The 15,568-nt window shown below is 36.5% G+C and overlaps 1 protein-coding gene across 1 annotated transcript in view; it reads left to right on the top strand.

The window, feature by feature from the left end:
• PAWR (pro-apoptotic WT1 regulator) overlaps window positions 1–15,568 on the top strand; it is a 78,297-nt gene that overhangs the window by 31,831 nt on the left and 30,898 nt on the right. Inside the window, exon 2 of the mRNA XM_032689173.1 lies at window positions 9,653–9,781. Within this exon, the coding sequence (XP_032545064.1) occupies window positions 9,653–9,781 (129 nt within the window). The remainder of the gene's footprint in view (window positions 1–9,652; window positions 9,782–15,568) is intronic.

The following is a 15,568-nucleotide window of genomic DNA, read 5'->3' as shown; positions in this document are numbered from 1 at the left end:
GGCTGTATACAGTGCTGACTGCTCAGGTATAAGGGTAGCTGCCTTTTTGTCTAGCCCTTGAATTACTGTGGCAGCTAATCTGCGTATTTCACTTTTAGGAAATTTGAATTAACCCCCTCATGCTTGTGCAACTTTCATATTTTAAAGATACTAATATATTATTAAGTATTTATTACTGTCTGGAACACAACACTCATCCCCCCCATCACTAGTGACTTTAGAAAGATATGGATACAGAAGAGACAGGGGTACAAGTGATGGTGACAGAAGACTTTGATGCTGTTAATATGTGAGATTGCACTATGGGAACCTAGACTGGATTTCCATCAGTAGCCTTGGACATTGATATATTTATCAAAATAAAATTGTTGGCAAAGCCCCTGAGGAAGAGGACTTCCCTCCAAATACAGCACTAAAGAATGATTTCAGAAGTCTAGGTTGGGAAGCAGCTTCTCAGAATTGTTACTAGGATTAATTTGTAGTTACAAAATGTTTTCCCAAGAAATAGTTACAATATTGAGTGCTACAACAACTTTAAACTTTTTTGATCTTACCTGGTTATTGCTGTCCTATCAGGCTTTAGTACCACGTCTGTGCTTTGCCTGCCTACACAGCTTTGATCAATGCTGTCTATTCCTGAAATCAGTGCTGAGCACTTCAAAAGTGCTTATTTTTTGCCTTGGAAGTCAAATTCAACTTTTTTTTTAATCCAAATATGAGTCTATCCTGTTTAAAGTGCTTTTTTGTCAGTGTAGAGTCGTGACGACCGATAAAGATACAAGGAGTCAGTTATGTGCATAAAAAATGTCTTCTTCTTCCCTCTTTATTTTCTCATCTGCTTTTTTATACCCTTTGCTAGCAGCAAGCAGTATCCTTATTTTAGGTAAGCAAGACCTAATTGATGGGGTTAATAGTGGGTCTGTTAGCTCCCAGGATGGAGATATCGACTGGGAAAACTTTCGAGTGTATCCTTGATGATAAGGAAGTCAGTACGCAGCCCTAATGGAGAAAACAAAGGCAGACTGTAAAGTTGGTAGGTCTAGGATGTGGGAACTGCAATAAGGCCTTGAGCTTTGCCAAATGTATCGCCCATAGATCCTAGCCAGTGAAAACGCTGTTGCTTGCTTACCTAAAATAAGGATACTGCTTGCTGCTAGCAAGGGGTATAAAAAAGCAGATGAGAAAATAAAGAGGGAAGAAGAAGACATTTTTCCTGCACATAACTGACTCCTTGTATCTTTATCGGCTGTCACAACTCTACACTGACACTTTTTCAGTACTGCTTCTCCCTTTCTGACCCTCAGCGGAACGTAGTCTATATTTGTCTGGTTAGAACACTTACTAATGTTAAAAATCTAATGAAGCATCTGTGGAGCAAAAAATTTGGTTGATATTTTTATCAGCTTTTCTATGGATTCAGAAGATCCCACTCCGAAATGAGAAGTGTTGTACAACTCTCAAGAAAGTATTGTGCCAAAGATTTCTTTTTCCCTTGGAATTGGTTCTGAGTATATTGTCTTGGCTTCTCTGTGCTTGGTTGTCATCAACCTCTTTGGCTTTGTTTAGTTTGACCAATCCCACACCCACTGTGTGTAAACAGTGAATGAGATTCAGTGAGTAGAAGAAAAATGACAATTAGCCTATTAAGCAAGAGAGCAGAAACCTATGAAGGCACTGCATTTTAAAAGAAATTAAATTCAACTTGATATTCAGACAGTATAAATGGCTACAAACTGCATGCTTCAGAGGATAGGACAGTTGAAATACAGTTCCACTAATTAACCTGTTTGATCTCCTTTTAGAACATTCTTCAAGTACTGATCTCATTTTTATTTCCTTTTAGAAGCACCATAGATGTACTACGGAAGAAAACATATATTACACGGTCACATTAAAAGAGATAATTCTGTTTTGAAAATACTGTGCTAATCTTCAAGATTTGTTTCTCTCCCTGTTTTTCTGGCTTTAAAGAGAAGGGTGCTTAGTCTGTATGTCTGTTGCTACATGACAATACATCTTTTTCTCTTTTGGAATATTGTTTGTATTTGTTAATTTTGGCAGAAATACATGGCAATGAAAGTCAAAATAATGGTGGCTAGAGACATTTTAACTCCATTATCTAACTGTTGTTTGAGTGGCTTTTGTTCAGCCATTGTTTACGTGCTCTCTAATACCAGTATGTCCCAGAATCTTACCTAACACAGGAGCAAGTTTAATAGAAAAACAGTGTAGGTGGGCATCAAGTGTATAAACTATCGCTTGTTTTACGCTAAACAAACCATCGCTTGTTTTCTATACACGAATTCTCTTCTCTTGCAGTCTGTGGTTGTTGTTTCCTAATGTCTGTGGCATGATGCAAACTGAGAAATATTTCTTCTGTGAACAGTGCAAATATCTTCAACAATTCTCTCTTTTTCCTCCTGGCTGAAACAGGCAAACTTTGTTTTACCAGCTTTCTTCTGCTTGACCGCTGTTTTGCGATATTTGTTTCAGATAGGATGCATCATTTCAGAATGTTGATTAGGAAGCTGTAGAGACTGACTCCACTTTTTAATGTATCTCTGATGTTTGAGAACATTTCTGTTACTTTTAGATTCAGGTGTTAAACGCTATTAGTGATTTCTGTGTACAGAATATAGCCTTTATTAACTCTATACCAGAAGTAAACCATTAGCAGAGGAGGGAAAAGACATGTTGTTACTAGCAAAATAGAAGTAAGAGCAGTATGCAAAATTTGAATGAGGATGGTGATGGGATGTCTAATTTCTAATACATAGAGATGTGCTGTATCAGGGCCCTATAATTCTGGAAGTCAGGTGGCCTCGAACTGCCTGTCTATCATACTCAGCATAAAGAGGATTTGGCTGCTTTTATCTTGGCCCCTTTATTTGATGTTGATTTATATTTTCTTTTTAAGAGCAAGGAATTGGGACTTCCTTTGGATGAATCATTGTTATATTCATGTAATAATTTCCCCATGGAACAGGTATCAGCAGTGTGATGTCTTTGTAAAGGATCATCAGTCAGTTGTGCTAACCTTGAGTTTGGTATTGAATAGTTTGGTGCTTAATTCTGATAGTTTGCCAATCCATATATTTTAATCTGTCTTTCTCTTTCTGAAAAGGTTATTAATAATGCTAGATAGCTTGTGTTTTGCAAGCTTCATGTATCCCTGGAATTTTATTCTGTGACTTTAATATCGTGTACTAAGTAGTTAAATTAAGCATTTCCACCAATCATTCTTGACAAGCCTTGTGATAAAGGATTTTTTGGTGATTAGCGTAAGTTAAACATTTGACTTTTGAACTCATTCTTATGGTATGTTTGAAGACAGTGGTGACCAAACAGTTTATTTTGCTGAAAAACAAACTGCAAACACTGCTGCTTTTTGTTATTATAATGAGGGATAATTGACATTCTGGTGTTGATCTAGTTGATGTTTTACTTAAAGCTTTAAAAGAATTTGAAATACTTTGTTATTTTGCTCTAATACAGACAAATATGTTGGGTTTTTTTCCAGAAGCATTTCTAAGAGGATTTTAAGACGGTAAATTGCATTTGCTCTGGAATATAATTGAATGTACAAAGTAAGTACTTATAAATTCCCATTATGGCTGAGAAAAGGGTAGAGTTCAAACAAAATATACATATGACTTATAATCAGGAATGCTGTGAATTTCGTAGAGCAGGAGATGTGCACTTCACTGATCTCTAAGTGATGCTCGTCTTTGTGGGTTGCTTTGTGGGAGTATTGGTCAAGGATGGGCTCATCCTATGGCTGCAGTCAACTGTGTGCTGACCCACCTGCTGGTCACTGACCCATTACTGTGTTCTGGTCTGTTTTAATCTTGGATACCAAAGATTCCTGCCTTTCCTCTTCTTCTGTGTTATAAATCCATGCTTGTGATCATACTAATTGTTGATATTGGACTGCTCCATTTAGATACATAGAGTTTTAGAAGTGCACAAAGATCATGCAGATAAGATATTGGAGTTCAGTATCCTTTTTTGGGCACTCTTAATGTGAGAATTGAAGTCAAGTGTTCTTAAATAAAATACTTTACTGGATAATCCATAAAACTGTTTGTAGGTTTTAGATAGTTCCTAGGAATAGCATTAGCTCTTTTCACCTTTATTAGGATGCTTTTCATCTTGTAAAGGAAAGCACCAAGGCAGGTTAAATGTGATGAAAGGCTTATGTAGTGAAAAAGATGCAAATTTTCCAATTATACTGTTCTTCTAATAAAAGGTTTTATTACTCTAAATCTGTTTTAATTAAGTATCTAGGGTGCTGTCTGGACATTGTAATAGAAGTGTGTTAAAGTATGATTAAAATCAATGTTCCCAAGGGGGAAAGGTTATATAATCTCAAATCACTGAAGTTTGGGATTTTTGCTTGGTTTTGCTGGGTATTTTTGGAAGTGATGACAGAAGGGTTTGATATGGTGCAAAGAGGTAGGAAGATCATATTTAGGCGATAAGAGAGCTGTGCATGATAAAGTGAGGAAGCATTTGGTTTTCAGTGTTGCAGTAAGAAGAGTGATGATAGAGAAATGTGTAAAATAGTTGTCTTTTATTTGCTGTTAATTTTCTAGGCTTTTCTGAATGATCAGCCAAGGGAAAAATATTGTTGAATCCCAAAATCTATATTGCCATAGTTAATTGCCTAGGTACATTTTTTTCAGAGTTAAAAGCAATTCTTGTCTTGTATTTCTACTGTGGAAGCTTTTAGGAAGTGTGTACATTTAATAGAAACGTTTGCAGTTTTACAGCATCTTGAGATGAAGTTGTGATACTGCACTTTGAACTTCTTCTAAACGTGGGAAGTGTCTTGTAAAATTGATTTTTTTTTTCCCTAATTTTTCAGAGTAATTTTGTGGAAGTGAGAAGAAGCCTTGATTTTGTTTTGTCTCCTAGATTATTAACACGGTTAAGTTAAAAAAAAAAAAGTCAAGATAACTGACGGTGTTTGTGATGTACAGTTTCCGTTTATTGCCCAATGTGAAGTTGAGCACAGGCTTTTGCTGAGAGTGTGTATCTGCTTGCACCTCTTGCTGTACTGGTTAAATATGTTCTTATCTCAAGTGCTCATCATTTTCAAAAAGCTGACTTAGCACAACCATTCCTGGAGTTCTGCAAAATAAAGAGTTTGAATGGGCTCATCTCTGGTCCGGGCATAATCAATTGAGCTGATTAAAACTGCTGAAACAAACCTGATTGACTTTTCATGAAACGAACTGGGAAGCTCTTAGTTATGTGCTCGGCCAGCAGAACTGCAAGGCAGAAGCAGGTTGTGCAGGAAGGGGGGATGGGAACAGTGACATTTTGACTCAGCACCATTTCTTGTGGTGAGAGCAGCTTGTGTGTGCTCGGGAACTGACCATCTGCTCGTAGGAATACCCCGTATTTTCAGGAGAAGACAGTCCCTCCCCAGTTTTTGCTTGTTCTTAGCAATGCACAAATGTTTATAGAAAGCAAACCAGTGAATCATTAGAAGTGTTCTTCATACAGTGTCTCCTTTAACTGCAGGCTGGTGGTGTGCTGGAATGTGGGGCTATCTTTGTGGCTGTTTCTTTCATCAGTCTGATTCTTTTGAAATCATTTTATTCTGTATTTTCCATACTAGAGGTTTACAGAAAAATGTTTATACTACAGCTTCAAACATACACTGAAACGCTAGAAAACCTAAAGAATTTTTGTGGATTCCTTATATTGAGATCAGATGTGGGAATGTCATATTGAATATCTGCTGTACAAAACTCAGATGATTTTAATGGAAAATAAGAATCTGAAATGGTATGTGCCTAGCAGGAAAATAAAAAGGCAAGGAAAGGGAACGGACAGAGAGAATTATGTAATAACTCAGAATTACACCTTGGTGGTTATAAGTCCATTTCTCTGCTGTGCTGACAGAGAAAGTAATAGCTGCATTTATGTCTTTTTCAATTACGTGAAACTAGTTTCTAAAGGGAAGTGTAGTATATGAGAGAGCCTGCAATGTAAGCAACACATTAATCCATCTGATTGAAATTTCCTATGGGCTGAGGCAGTTTCAGCTGCAGGGCAGTTTGAAAAAAAAAACCACAGCAGTTTTTAAAGTGTGTAACAAAACTTTGGACATTTTTAATTTTTTCAATAATAATGTGTCAACTGAAACTTGGGTTTATTGATTTTTATTACTCTAAAAGTTAGCTTAGAATGTAAGTGGCAATAATACTGGTGATCAATAACTGAAGATGAAGATAAACAGGGTATTTTCAATAGGAAAGCTTATTTGATCATGAGTCAAACGGATTTCCTTGTTAAGGTTAATGGTTATTGAAACAAAACTTAATAACTTTAGTAAAAAGCAGTAAAATGTTTACATTATGTGGTTGTTATCATGTTCACTTGTGCTCTGGCTGCATTTCATAGACATGGTTTAAATTGATGTGTGGGTATATGCATATCTGCACGTTTGGGAGGGGAATGTAACCTTTGTGTTAGGGAAATCACAGAAGGTCTTTGACTTGTAATCTGCTTTAGGTCAGGAAGGCTTTGGCAACCCCAAGCAAAATGTGCCACATTGGCTGCAAATGATGAGGATCAACCTGTACCTTGACTCTTCCACTTCATCTGTTGCAAGTAATAAAAACCTGCTGCTTCTGTGTTTCTTGCCACTGAAACTTGTGCTGGCCTTGGCTGGTGGGGGCGCCTGCTCCGGTGAAGGGAACTGGAGTCGGGAGCAAGCCCCAGTAACGTTTAAAACAGAGGGTTTATAGGCTCCGAATTAGATTTATGTAAACTGTAACTGTTCTATGCTTAGGAAGAAGACCTTTAACTTTGGAAGTATGAATTATTTAAGGGGATTGAATACTGGTACTGATCAGCAGACTTCGGGGTCTTGGACCTTCCTGAGAAGAAGGAAAAGGATGGCAATGGACATTGCTGGCAAATCCTAGCTGAAAGTGTTTAGTTTAAGATTTTGTGGCTAGAACTTTTATATCAGATGATGACATTTTGTTCCTGTCCAAAATTGCTAAGAGAACATTTAGTGACAGGTGATCTTATTTTAAAACAGAACATTCTTCATCACAGATGCAATTGTATTCAGAGAAAAATATTTCTGTGGAATGCTGCTGGTCTCTAGAGAGCTTATCTGAAGAAGGAGAGAATTTGTGAAGAAAGGAGCACTTAGTCACTACTAAGACTTTATTTTTTTACCTAGAGTATTGATATTTGAGCTTCATTCTTCTCCTTAAAGGATGTTGTTCCTGGAAAATGCAATGCAAAGATTTTTTGAGGTGTGTGAAGATTACTAGCGTTTTCTGTCTTGAGTCGGATTTATCCTATGCTTTTTAGAGGCTGCTCTTCCAAACTCATTTCAAAGGATCTCTTTCCTTAGAGTTTATCTGGGGTCTCTGTTCTCTGATATGAACAACTTGGAGACTGGAAGAAGAATATAAAAGTTTTCCTGTTTTCTCATCATCATGGCTGGGCGTCGCGAACAAAGATTTGGGAAGGGCTCTACCCACATTTGTTACAAGTGCGTTGGTGGCTAAAAAGGCCAATATGAGATAGACACGTCCAGTTGCAAAAGACACAGCAGAAAGACTCCTTAGGTGGTATATTCTGCAAGGCACCATTCTTTCTGCATTTCCTGTTTTCTAACGCAGTGTCATTCTTCATCTGCATGACATTAGTCATAATTTATATAACACCTTCCAGTATCATATAAATGATATGAGCCTTATAGTTCTTTCTGAACAAGAAAAAACTTCTTTTTGACTTTGTAAGAGCTGAAGATCACTCCATTTCTTGTTGCGGTAGGGGCTTATTATTTCTTATTGTGTCACTTTATACTGGATTAGTACGATAATGGGAAAAATTCGGATACAGACTTAAGTTTATGTTACCAAAATTTTTAAGCTTTACAGTTTATAAAAGGTAGAGGATGTTGATTTAAAGATCATTTCCTAGAATGTACCATGACAGTGTTTTTTAAACGCTCTGTTAAAAATGGATCCAGGAGAACTAAATTAAATATTTATAATTATTTTATTAGAAAATACTTATTAAAAGTTTTTTTTAAGGTATAATGATTCAGCCATAATAATCTTTTAAGTGTGTCTTTTCTTAGTGATAGAAGTAGACAGGTCTGCATCAATTGCATTGACAGGTTAGTTTAGAAGTAGACTGGTGAAATTGCATTAATATTGCTGTCATGAGCACTCTGTAGAGAGTTTAAATGGCTTTTATTCATGTTCACTCTTGTTCACTTTATTATGTTCGCTTTCTCGTTGGTCAGTTTTCCAGCACTTGTATCACCATAGTGTTTGCTTTGGAGGAGCTGAAATTAGTTTTTGATATACTAGCACTATTTTCAGCTAGTAAATAAAACTGGTTTTACTTTTAAAGTTACTGTATTCCAGCATTCTCATTATATGCTTTTGACTAGTTTTGTGCCCTTTGGGTGAGTTGATGCCAGAGACTGTCAGTATGTAGTACTCAGAATAGTGACTTTGTTTTTTGTGCATTAGAAATGTCAACTGAAATAATTTAAAATTCATAATTCATCTTTGTTCTCTGGTAGTCCTGTTCTCTTTTTCTTAAGGTGTTTTACATTAATCTAGAAGCTTTTTCTGATGTCCTAGGCTGGTTAGTTCCTTGTGTTTCTGTAACAATACTTCACACATCTCTTATTTTAATGTAGAGTGTCAGCAAACAGCTTCTGATGTCATGGTCAGACTTTTTTCTTTTTAATTAGCTTCATCTGCTTCAAGTTGGTCTTTTAAACATAAGATAGTGGAGTTTTTTTGTTCCGTAAATTTGCGTATGTTAAATTAATAGACTGATCTAGACATAGTTGATTTAGTCCAAACCTAGCTGAGTCCTTACATTTCTACCGTGACCTTAATATCACTTTGAGCTAGACAGAGGCAGTTATACCGATTACTTCTTTTTTCAATTTATTTACCTACTTACTTTTCCTGTCTCTTGCCTGTCAGCAGTCAGTGCTTTAGAAGCTTAATCATTTCAAACCAGGTATTTCAGCAAATCAAATATGAAACATTTGTGTTCAGGAGTCAAAATGTTATATTTGTGTTAATTGTTAGTAATTAATGACTAATCAAATAATATAAAAATGATTTTCAATGGTAAATTTTCAAAGACAAAACTAAAAACAAGGAGGGCAAAATTACAATTGGTGATTGAGATTGACGCTTCCATTTCAGCAGATGCCGCTGTGTCAAAAAAGATTAGTGATTGAGAGAAGAATATGATTAATTCTTGTTTTTTTCCTTGTGTGTACTGCCTCAAAACCTCTTACTTGTAAAGGTAATACTATTGCATGTGACAGACAGGATTGTAGAATCATTTAAATGGAAGGAACCTCAGGTGTAGTCCAAGCTCCTTCTCACAGAAGGATTAGCACTGAACTCACACAGCATTGTCTGAAGCTCTTGTCAAGTTGGATCTTGTTTTGATTATTTCTTACTTTTGTGATGAAGAAAAAGCAGTTGGAAAGAAGAGCGTTTAAACAATTAAACTTCTCTGAAATATGAAATTAATCTTTGAAAATATTCACTGATGCACGAATTTTTGTGAAATATGGGAAGTATGCGAAGTAACATAGGAAGACGTTTTGATAAGTGAATGTTTTTCATTTTAGAGCCTTGATGAGTACGAAGATGACGAAGCAGGGCAGAAGGAACGAAAGAAGGAGGATGCTATTACCCAACAGAATACGATACAAAATGAGAGTTCCATTGCAGATACCTCTAGCTCATACTTACTCCAGGTGAGATCTTAACACTTGTTCATTTTGATATTTTTCTCAGTTTTAAAACTCATACCGCCTTCTTTTTTGTACTTCTTAATAGTAGATTATACCCAACATGAAGAAAGTTCAGGAGTTGACACATTGCTAAAAATGGAGCATTGGGTTCCATTCCTCAAACTCAGCACTGCTGAGACCCAGTTCTGACAAGAGAATCCTATTCTTCTGTAGGGGCACTGAAGGTAATGGTGTTGATGTTCACTGTAGAACTTACTATGTGATGAGAGGAAGAAAAACAGGGAGATTCAAGTGAAAAATACTGACAGGTTTAGAATATTCAATTAGTTGGAGGTAGACTTTTAAATCAGGACAGACTTTCCTAATTTATTTTGCCAATTAACAAACTTTTAATTATAGATTCTGGGATTTAAGCAACACAGAACCTCCTAGGGAAAACACCTTGCCTCTGCAAAACCTTTCCTCCCCTTTTTTTGCTCTCCGGTCCCCTGATCAGACTCATTCCTGCAGCCCCCCTCCCCTGACATCAAAACATTGCCAACTATGGCCAGTACACCCTTCCATACTATATTACCTGTGGCAAATATTCTGTCTATTCCACGTAGTGCCCTAAGTCTCTTAAGTGAGTCTTTTTTTTCTCCTCTTCTGATACCTTAACAGCATGTCCAAACCCAGCTGTACAAACTGAGGCCATCCAGCTTTGCCCCTTGACTCCAACAGAGTCAATAGCACGTGCACAGGGAATAAAATACACAGACAAACCAAGCACATGGTTTCACACCACCCATAACCAGAGGGGGCATTGCTGGATTTGCTGGATCTGGATGAACCTTCTTTCTAAAATTTTGCTCAGTCTTTCATATGCTCATGAGTGCTTTTAACATTAAGAATAGCCTAAGAAAAGAAGTCTACAGCTTAATTGCCTGCAATGTGGAGATCAGTCTCCTTTTGTTTAAGTTGAATCTGTCATTTGCAATCTTTTTCCTTGTGATTTCAGCAAGTTGTCCCAGTGAAAGATACGGGGAACAGCTGTTCCCTCGTTATATGACTGAGTGCTGCAGAGAGAGTGTGGCTCCTCTCAGCTGCTGGTTCCTTAGGCTGAAGAATTCTGGTTTATTTAGTTGTTCATTGTACAGGAGATACTCAGTAATGTTCTATACTTTTCCGGTTTGACTATATTTTGTTTGGTACCTGGAAACAGAACCGATGAAGTGTTCAGTACAGCATACAGTTGTAGAGTGATTTAGTGTTGGGTTTGGTTTTGTTCTCTGTTTCTTTTCTGATAATTTCTGATATCTGCCTGTTTGTCTCCTGGGTACTACATTTACTGCTTATGTTGTGTATGCCTAATCTAACTTAACATTTTGGAGTTATCTGTGAGTGATAATAACAAGCTTAGAGGCTGATGCATATGGAAATTTAGAAACATATTTGCCTTTTGTCTCACTTGTGTACACTATGCTTATGTACACTAAATTTAATCTCCTGTTTCACCTCACTGCCACTCCCAATAAAGAAATCCTGCATGTTTTCACAGCTGACCCATATCTTTTCTGTTCAGAATAGCATCTCTGGACAACTCCTCTCCAAATATATTGAAAAGCACAGGTCCCAGCAGGGGTTCCTATGACACTCTTCTGGGTGCTCTATCCACTGTAAAAGCTAACCATCAGAGTCCACCATTATTTTCTGTCTTTTCTCCAGTGATTTATTCACAAAAGGACATTAGCTCTTATTCTAACTGTAGTTTAAGTTCTTTAAGAAGCTTTGGGGAATGTCTCTGAAATGCACTAGGCTGTCAGTTGAATTTCTCTCCTTGACACTTTTTTATAACTTACAAAAGCTGTATTAGCTTTGTGAAGTATAACTATTCTACAAATGCTCTGGTGACTCTTCCACATGATATTGTATTTATTCACTCATTCCATACTTGTTCTAGGCTTCCTAGCACTACTTTATCCAGTATAAGTATCAAGTTTACTCATCTGTAGTTGTCTGATCTGTTTTAGAATCTTCTTAAAGATGGTGATTATGTTACCCATTGGTACTAGGACAGTTTTAAATGAGGTTATATATGATCTCTAGTAGTTTAGCTGTTACATTTTTCAGTAACATCAGTTTCTTCAAAGCTAAAGGAGTAAATTAATGCCTCATTCTGGCAAGTAACTTTTTAAAAATTTGTTTTATTAATTGGTTTTCATGTTCTACACATGCTTCTGTTGGAAGTAGACCCTTTGAGTGAGTCCTCCATGAGGGAGTGCTCTGATGTGAGACTCTTACCATGCTTTTTCAGTGAAGACCAACAAAAATATTTCTGCAGAGAAACTGTCTCCTTTGAGTATACCTCGCAGAACTGGATCTGTTTGTCTTTGTAGATTTGTCGGGATTCATCATTCTGAAATGTTTTTATGCTTTTTCCAAGTTGTTTGTTAGACTCTTTCTTACAGTGTTCACCCTGTTTTCACTTCTTCAGCAAATATTCCAGAAGTTGTCACTTTTAGTTTCCCCTAGTGGTATTATTACCTAATGCTTTGGCTATAGTCCCATACCCCTTTCTTTTCATCCATATTTTCTATTCTTCTTGACCAGCAATCTCAGTTTTTATTTACCAAACTGTTTGTATTAATTGTATCCAAATGTTTCCAAGTTTGTCACCTCTGTATTCCAACAGGCACTACTTTGTTGACAGAGCACAGCAGGAGTGTGCTGTCACAGACAATACATAAGGGACTCCCAGGCCTCAAATCTGGCAAAGAGCCAGGGTGGCACATGTACAGAACAGATGGAACCTTAGAAAGTTGTAGCTGCTAAGACTTAATCAGTTTATTACTGTCTCTGTCAACTTGCTTTTTATTATAAGACTTAGAATTGCCCAGTTTGAACAGAATTTGACAGCAGTGTTATTTCAGCTTTGATGGCTTAGCTGCCTTTTGATTCTAGTGTGCTAGTTAAGAATAATACTGTTTTTAAAAGTAGAGTTTATGTTATGGATGTAAGAATTTGAGTTGCCATTGATCAGTATGCATTTTACGTCTGTGTACTAAGCAGAATAAATACATTTATGTAGTTACAGACATTTCACTGATTTATTCATTCTTATTATCATTTCATGAAATTTGTAAATCTATAATTCCTGTGACTGTAGTAAACAAGACAGTATTGATTTCATGTTTGATGGGCAAATATGTTGCTGAATAACATTTTATTTCCAATCCCTAATCTGATTTTTCAGTTCTGTTTTAACATTGTCATAAGTTGCTGTTCTCCTTTTTGTGGGCAAAACACACATTTTTTGAAAACTCTGGCTGAAGTTGAAGTTCTTGATCCAAAGCACAAAGATACCAGATTTGTTTAAGAATAGATCCAAAAATATAGCAGACTTCAGAGTGTTTTCCGTGAAGCAGACTTGTTTGACTGAAATTGTCTTCAGAATTGTTTTATATTGGAAATATGAAAGACGTAGGTCTGGCAATGTTATAAGCATTGAAAAACAATTCCAATCAGGACTGTTAAGTTTAGCAAAAGATAGTGTGGAAAGCCACACCTCATGAGGTGAATCAACATTAAATCCACTCCCAGATGTAAGTACTGTACCTGGCTCTGACTTTCTTGCTTGATTTTCCTCCTGTTTTTAATGCTGCAATTCAGTTGTTTTCATCTTGTGAGTTACAGTGCTGTGGACTACTCCACAGGGATTGCAGACTGAGAGTGATAAGTCATATGTGAGGAAGCTTAGAACCCTTACAAATGAGCTAAAAGTTTGTCGTGCTAAGGACAATGGTAGTCAAAGCTACTACTTCAAAGTTAACTAGAGTTACTATTTTAAATGGAAATCTTTAGAGTCTAGTCATTATAGAAATGTAGCTCTTACTTAGCAGAGATGGCAAAACTGAAAGTAGTGCAAAACTATTTGATAGCAATGTCTTTCTTGCAGTTGGAGAGAAATGATACATTCAGGGTAGTGAACATCTCTTATTTGAAGAAGGTGTTGGTATATACGTACTGTACAGATAACTTGCATCAAAAAACCCACAAAATTTGGCTGGAAAAAACAATTAGGTTAATGATGATTTATTTTTAAGTCTTTTAGGAGACTTGCTCAGTTCCAGAACATGAAAAAAATGCTATTATTGGCTACTGCTCAAAAAACCCCCACCAAGCCCCACCTTATTCAAGGCTTTTGCTTTGTATTAAAGCGTCCAGTTGTGCTGATACCATCATCAGGTACCTCTTTGAATTCAGTTGTTTGTGTATCTGATCTCCTAAAATATTTCCCAAATATGTGCCCTTCTTCGTGTAGTCTTGTGGCAGTAGGGTTGACGTAACTTTTGTGTTGTTACAGAATTGATATCTGAACAAGGTAGCATGTTGTGATGTCTGTATGTCACCTTATGATGTTCCTGGAAATTTGGAGGGTAAATTGGAAAGGCTGAGAGGAATAACTAAAAGTTAACATAAAGCCTTGCAGTGGGAGACATATGTATACATCCTCCATCCATTTAAACCTTCAAATCACAACTGGCCTTTTTTCTGGCAGTTATGCTATAATAACACAAAAGCATCATTCTCAATACCTTGGAAGGGCTTTGAAATCCTTTGGTTTATGTTATCTTTGATTCCTTTCTGCTTGCATTGTATTACAAATGTTGTAGTGTCTGTGAATGCTAGCTATGCTGGGCACTGTATGAGCATGCTGCAAAAAAATTCGTCAACTGTGAACAATTGACTTTTAAGATATAGGAGTTGAGTAAATATGTATTGTCAAAAGCATCAAGTAACAACATGTTTGAGATCTTAAAAATATTTGTCATTGCTAGAACAGATATAGGTGAATAAACTTAGATGGACTTTCCTCTCCCTGGCAAACTTGAATGAAGCATGTCAGAATGATTTTTGCTACTAACATATCTTGAAAATAGGAATCAATAGAGTGAGAGATAATGGTTTTTTTGCCTGTGAGCATGGAAAGAGGAAGCTCAGAGAAAATGAAGTTCAACCTTTTTGAAGTAAATAGTCTGAATCCTTCAGATTCAGGATTCAGTAATGATTTATAAAATACTAGATTGATTTAGAGTGTCCTACTGTAAAAAGGGAATGTTGATCTTTATTATTGCCACACAAATAGCAAAATTTTCCCAGTGTATTTCTTAATTTCATGTTAAGAAATTACAGGTCATAACTATCACAGTTACCAATACCTTTTGTGTCTGTACTGATTGCCAAAGATCTCTCTGCAGTCATCTGCTAGAAACCTGCTTTGGAGTTTGTACCGCTGGCATGAAATTGGTAGGGGAATTTTGCTTCTCAAGCATTCTGAAGTCTGGGACCCCAGTAGGAGACATGACTCACCCTTTTTTTCTTTAAGCCACACTAACTGTTTGTACCTAATTGTGTATTTTATGTTGTTGCAAAGCCCAGGGCCTCATTCAAGACCTTTGGACTCAAGTTAGAAATTGCGATCATTTTGTTCCGACCATTAATTTGTTTTGTGTATACAATTGTAATGCACATTTCTTGGTGCCCCTCTGTTGCTCTTAGAATGTGCATCAACAAGAAGTTCAAGAAATTAAAGATGTTGAATCTTAACAAATTATTTTATACAAGATGCAACTTTGTGAGATACATTTATGCAGTTAAACATCCACACTGAATCACAGTCAACGACACTGGATGGACTTGCTAGACAAAAAAATGTCGCTTCATTTGTAGTACTGAACCTTGTCATTAGGCTGTAAGTTGTATTATATTCTTGTAGTAAGCACAAATTATGTGCATTAGCAGACGGACTAG

This window comes from Chiroxiphia lanceolata, chromosome 5 (assembly GCF_009829145.1).
Source record: "Chiroxiphia lanceolata isolate bChiLan1 chromosome 5, bChiLan1.pri, whole genome shotgun sequence".
Classification (NCBI taxonomy): Eukaryota; Metazoa; Chordata; class Aves; order Passeriformes; family Pipridae; genus Chiroxiphia; species Chiroxiphia lanceolata.
This window is presented reverse-complemented; position numbering and strand designations above follow the sequence as displayed.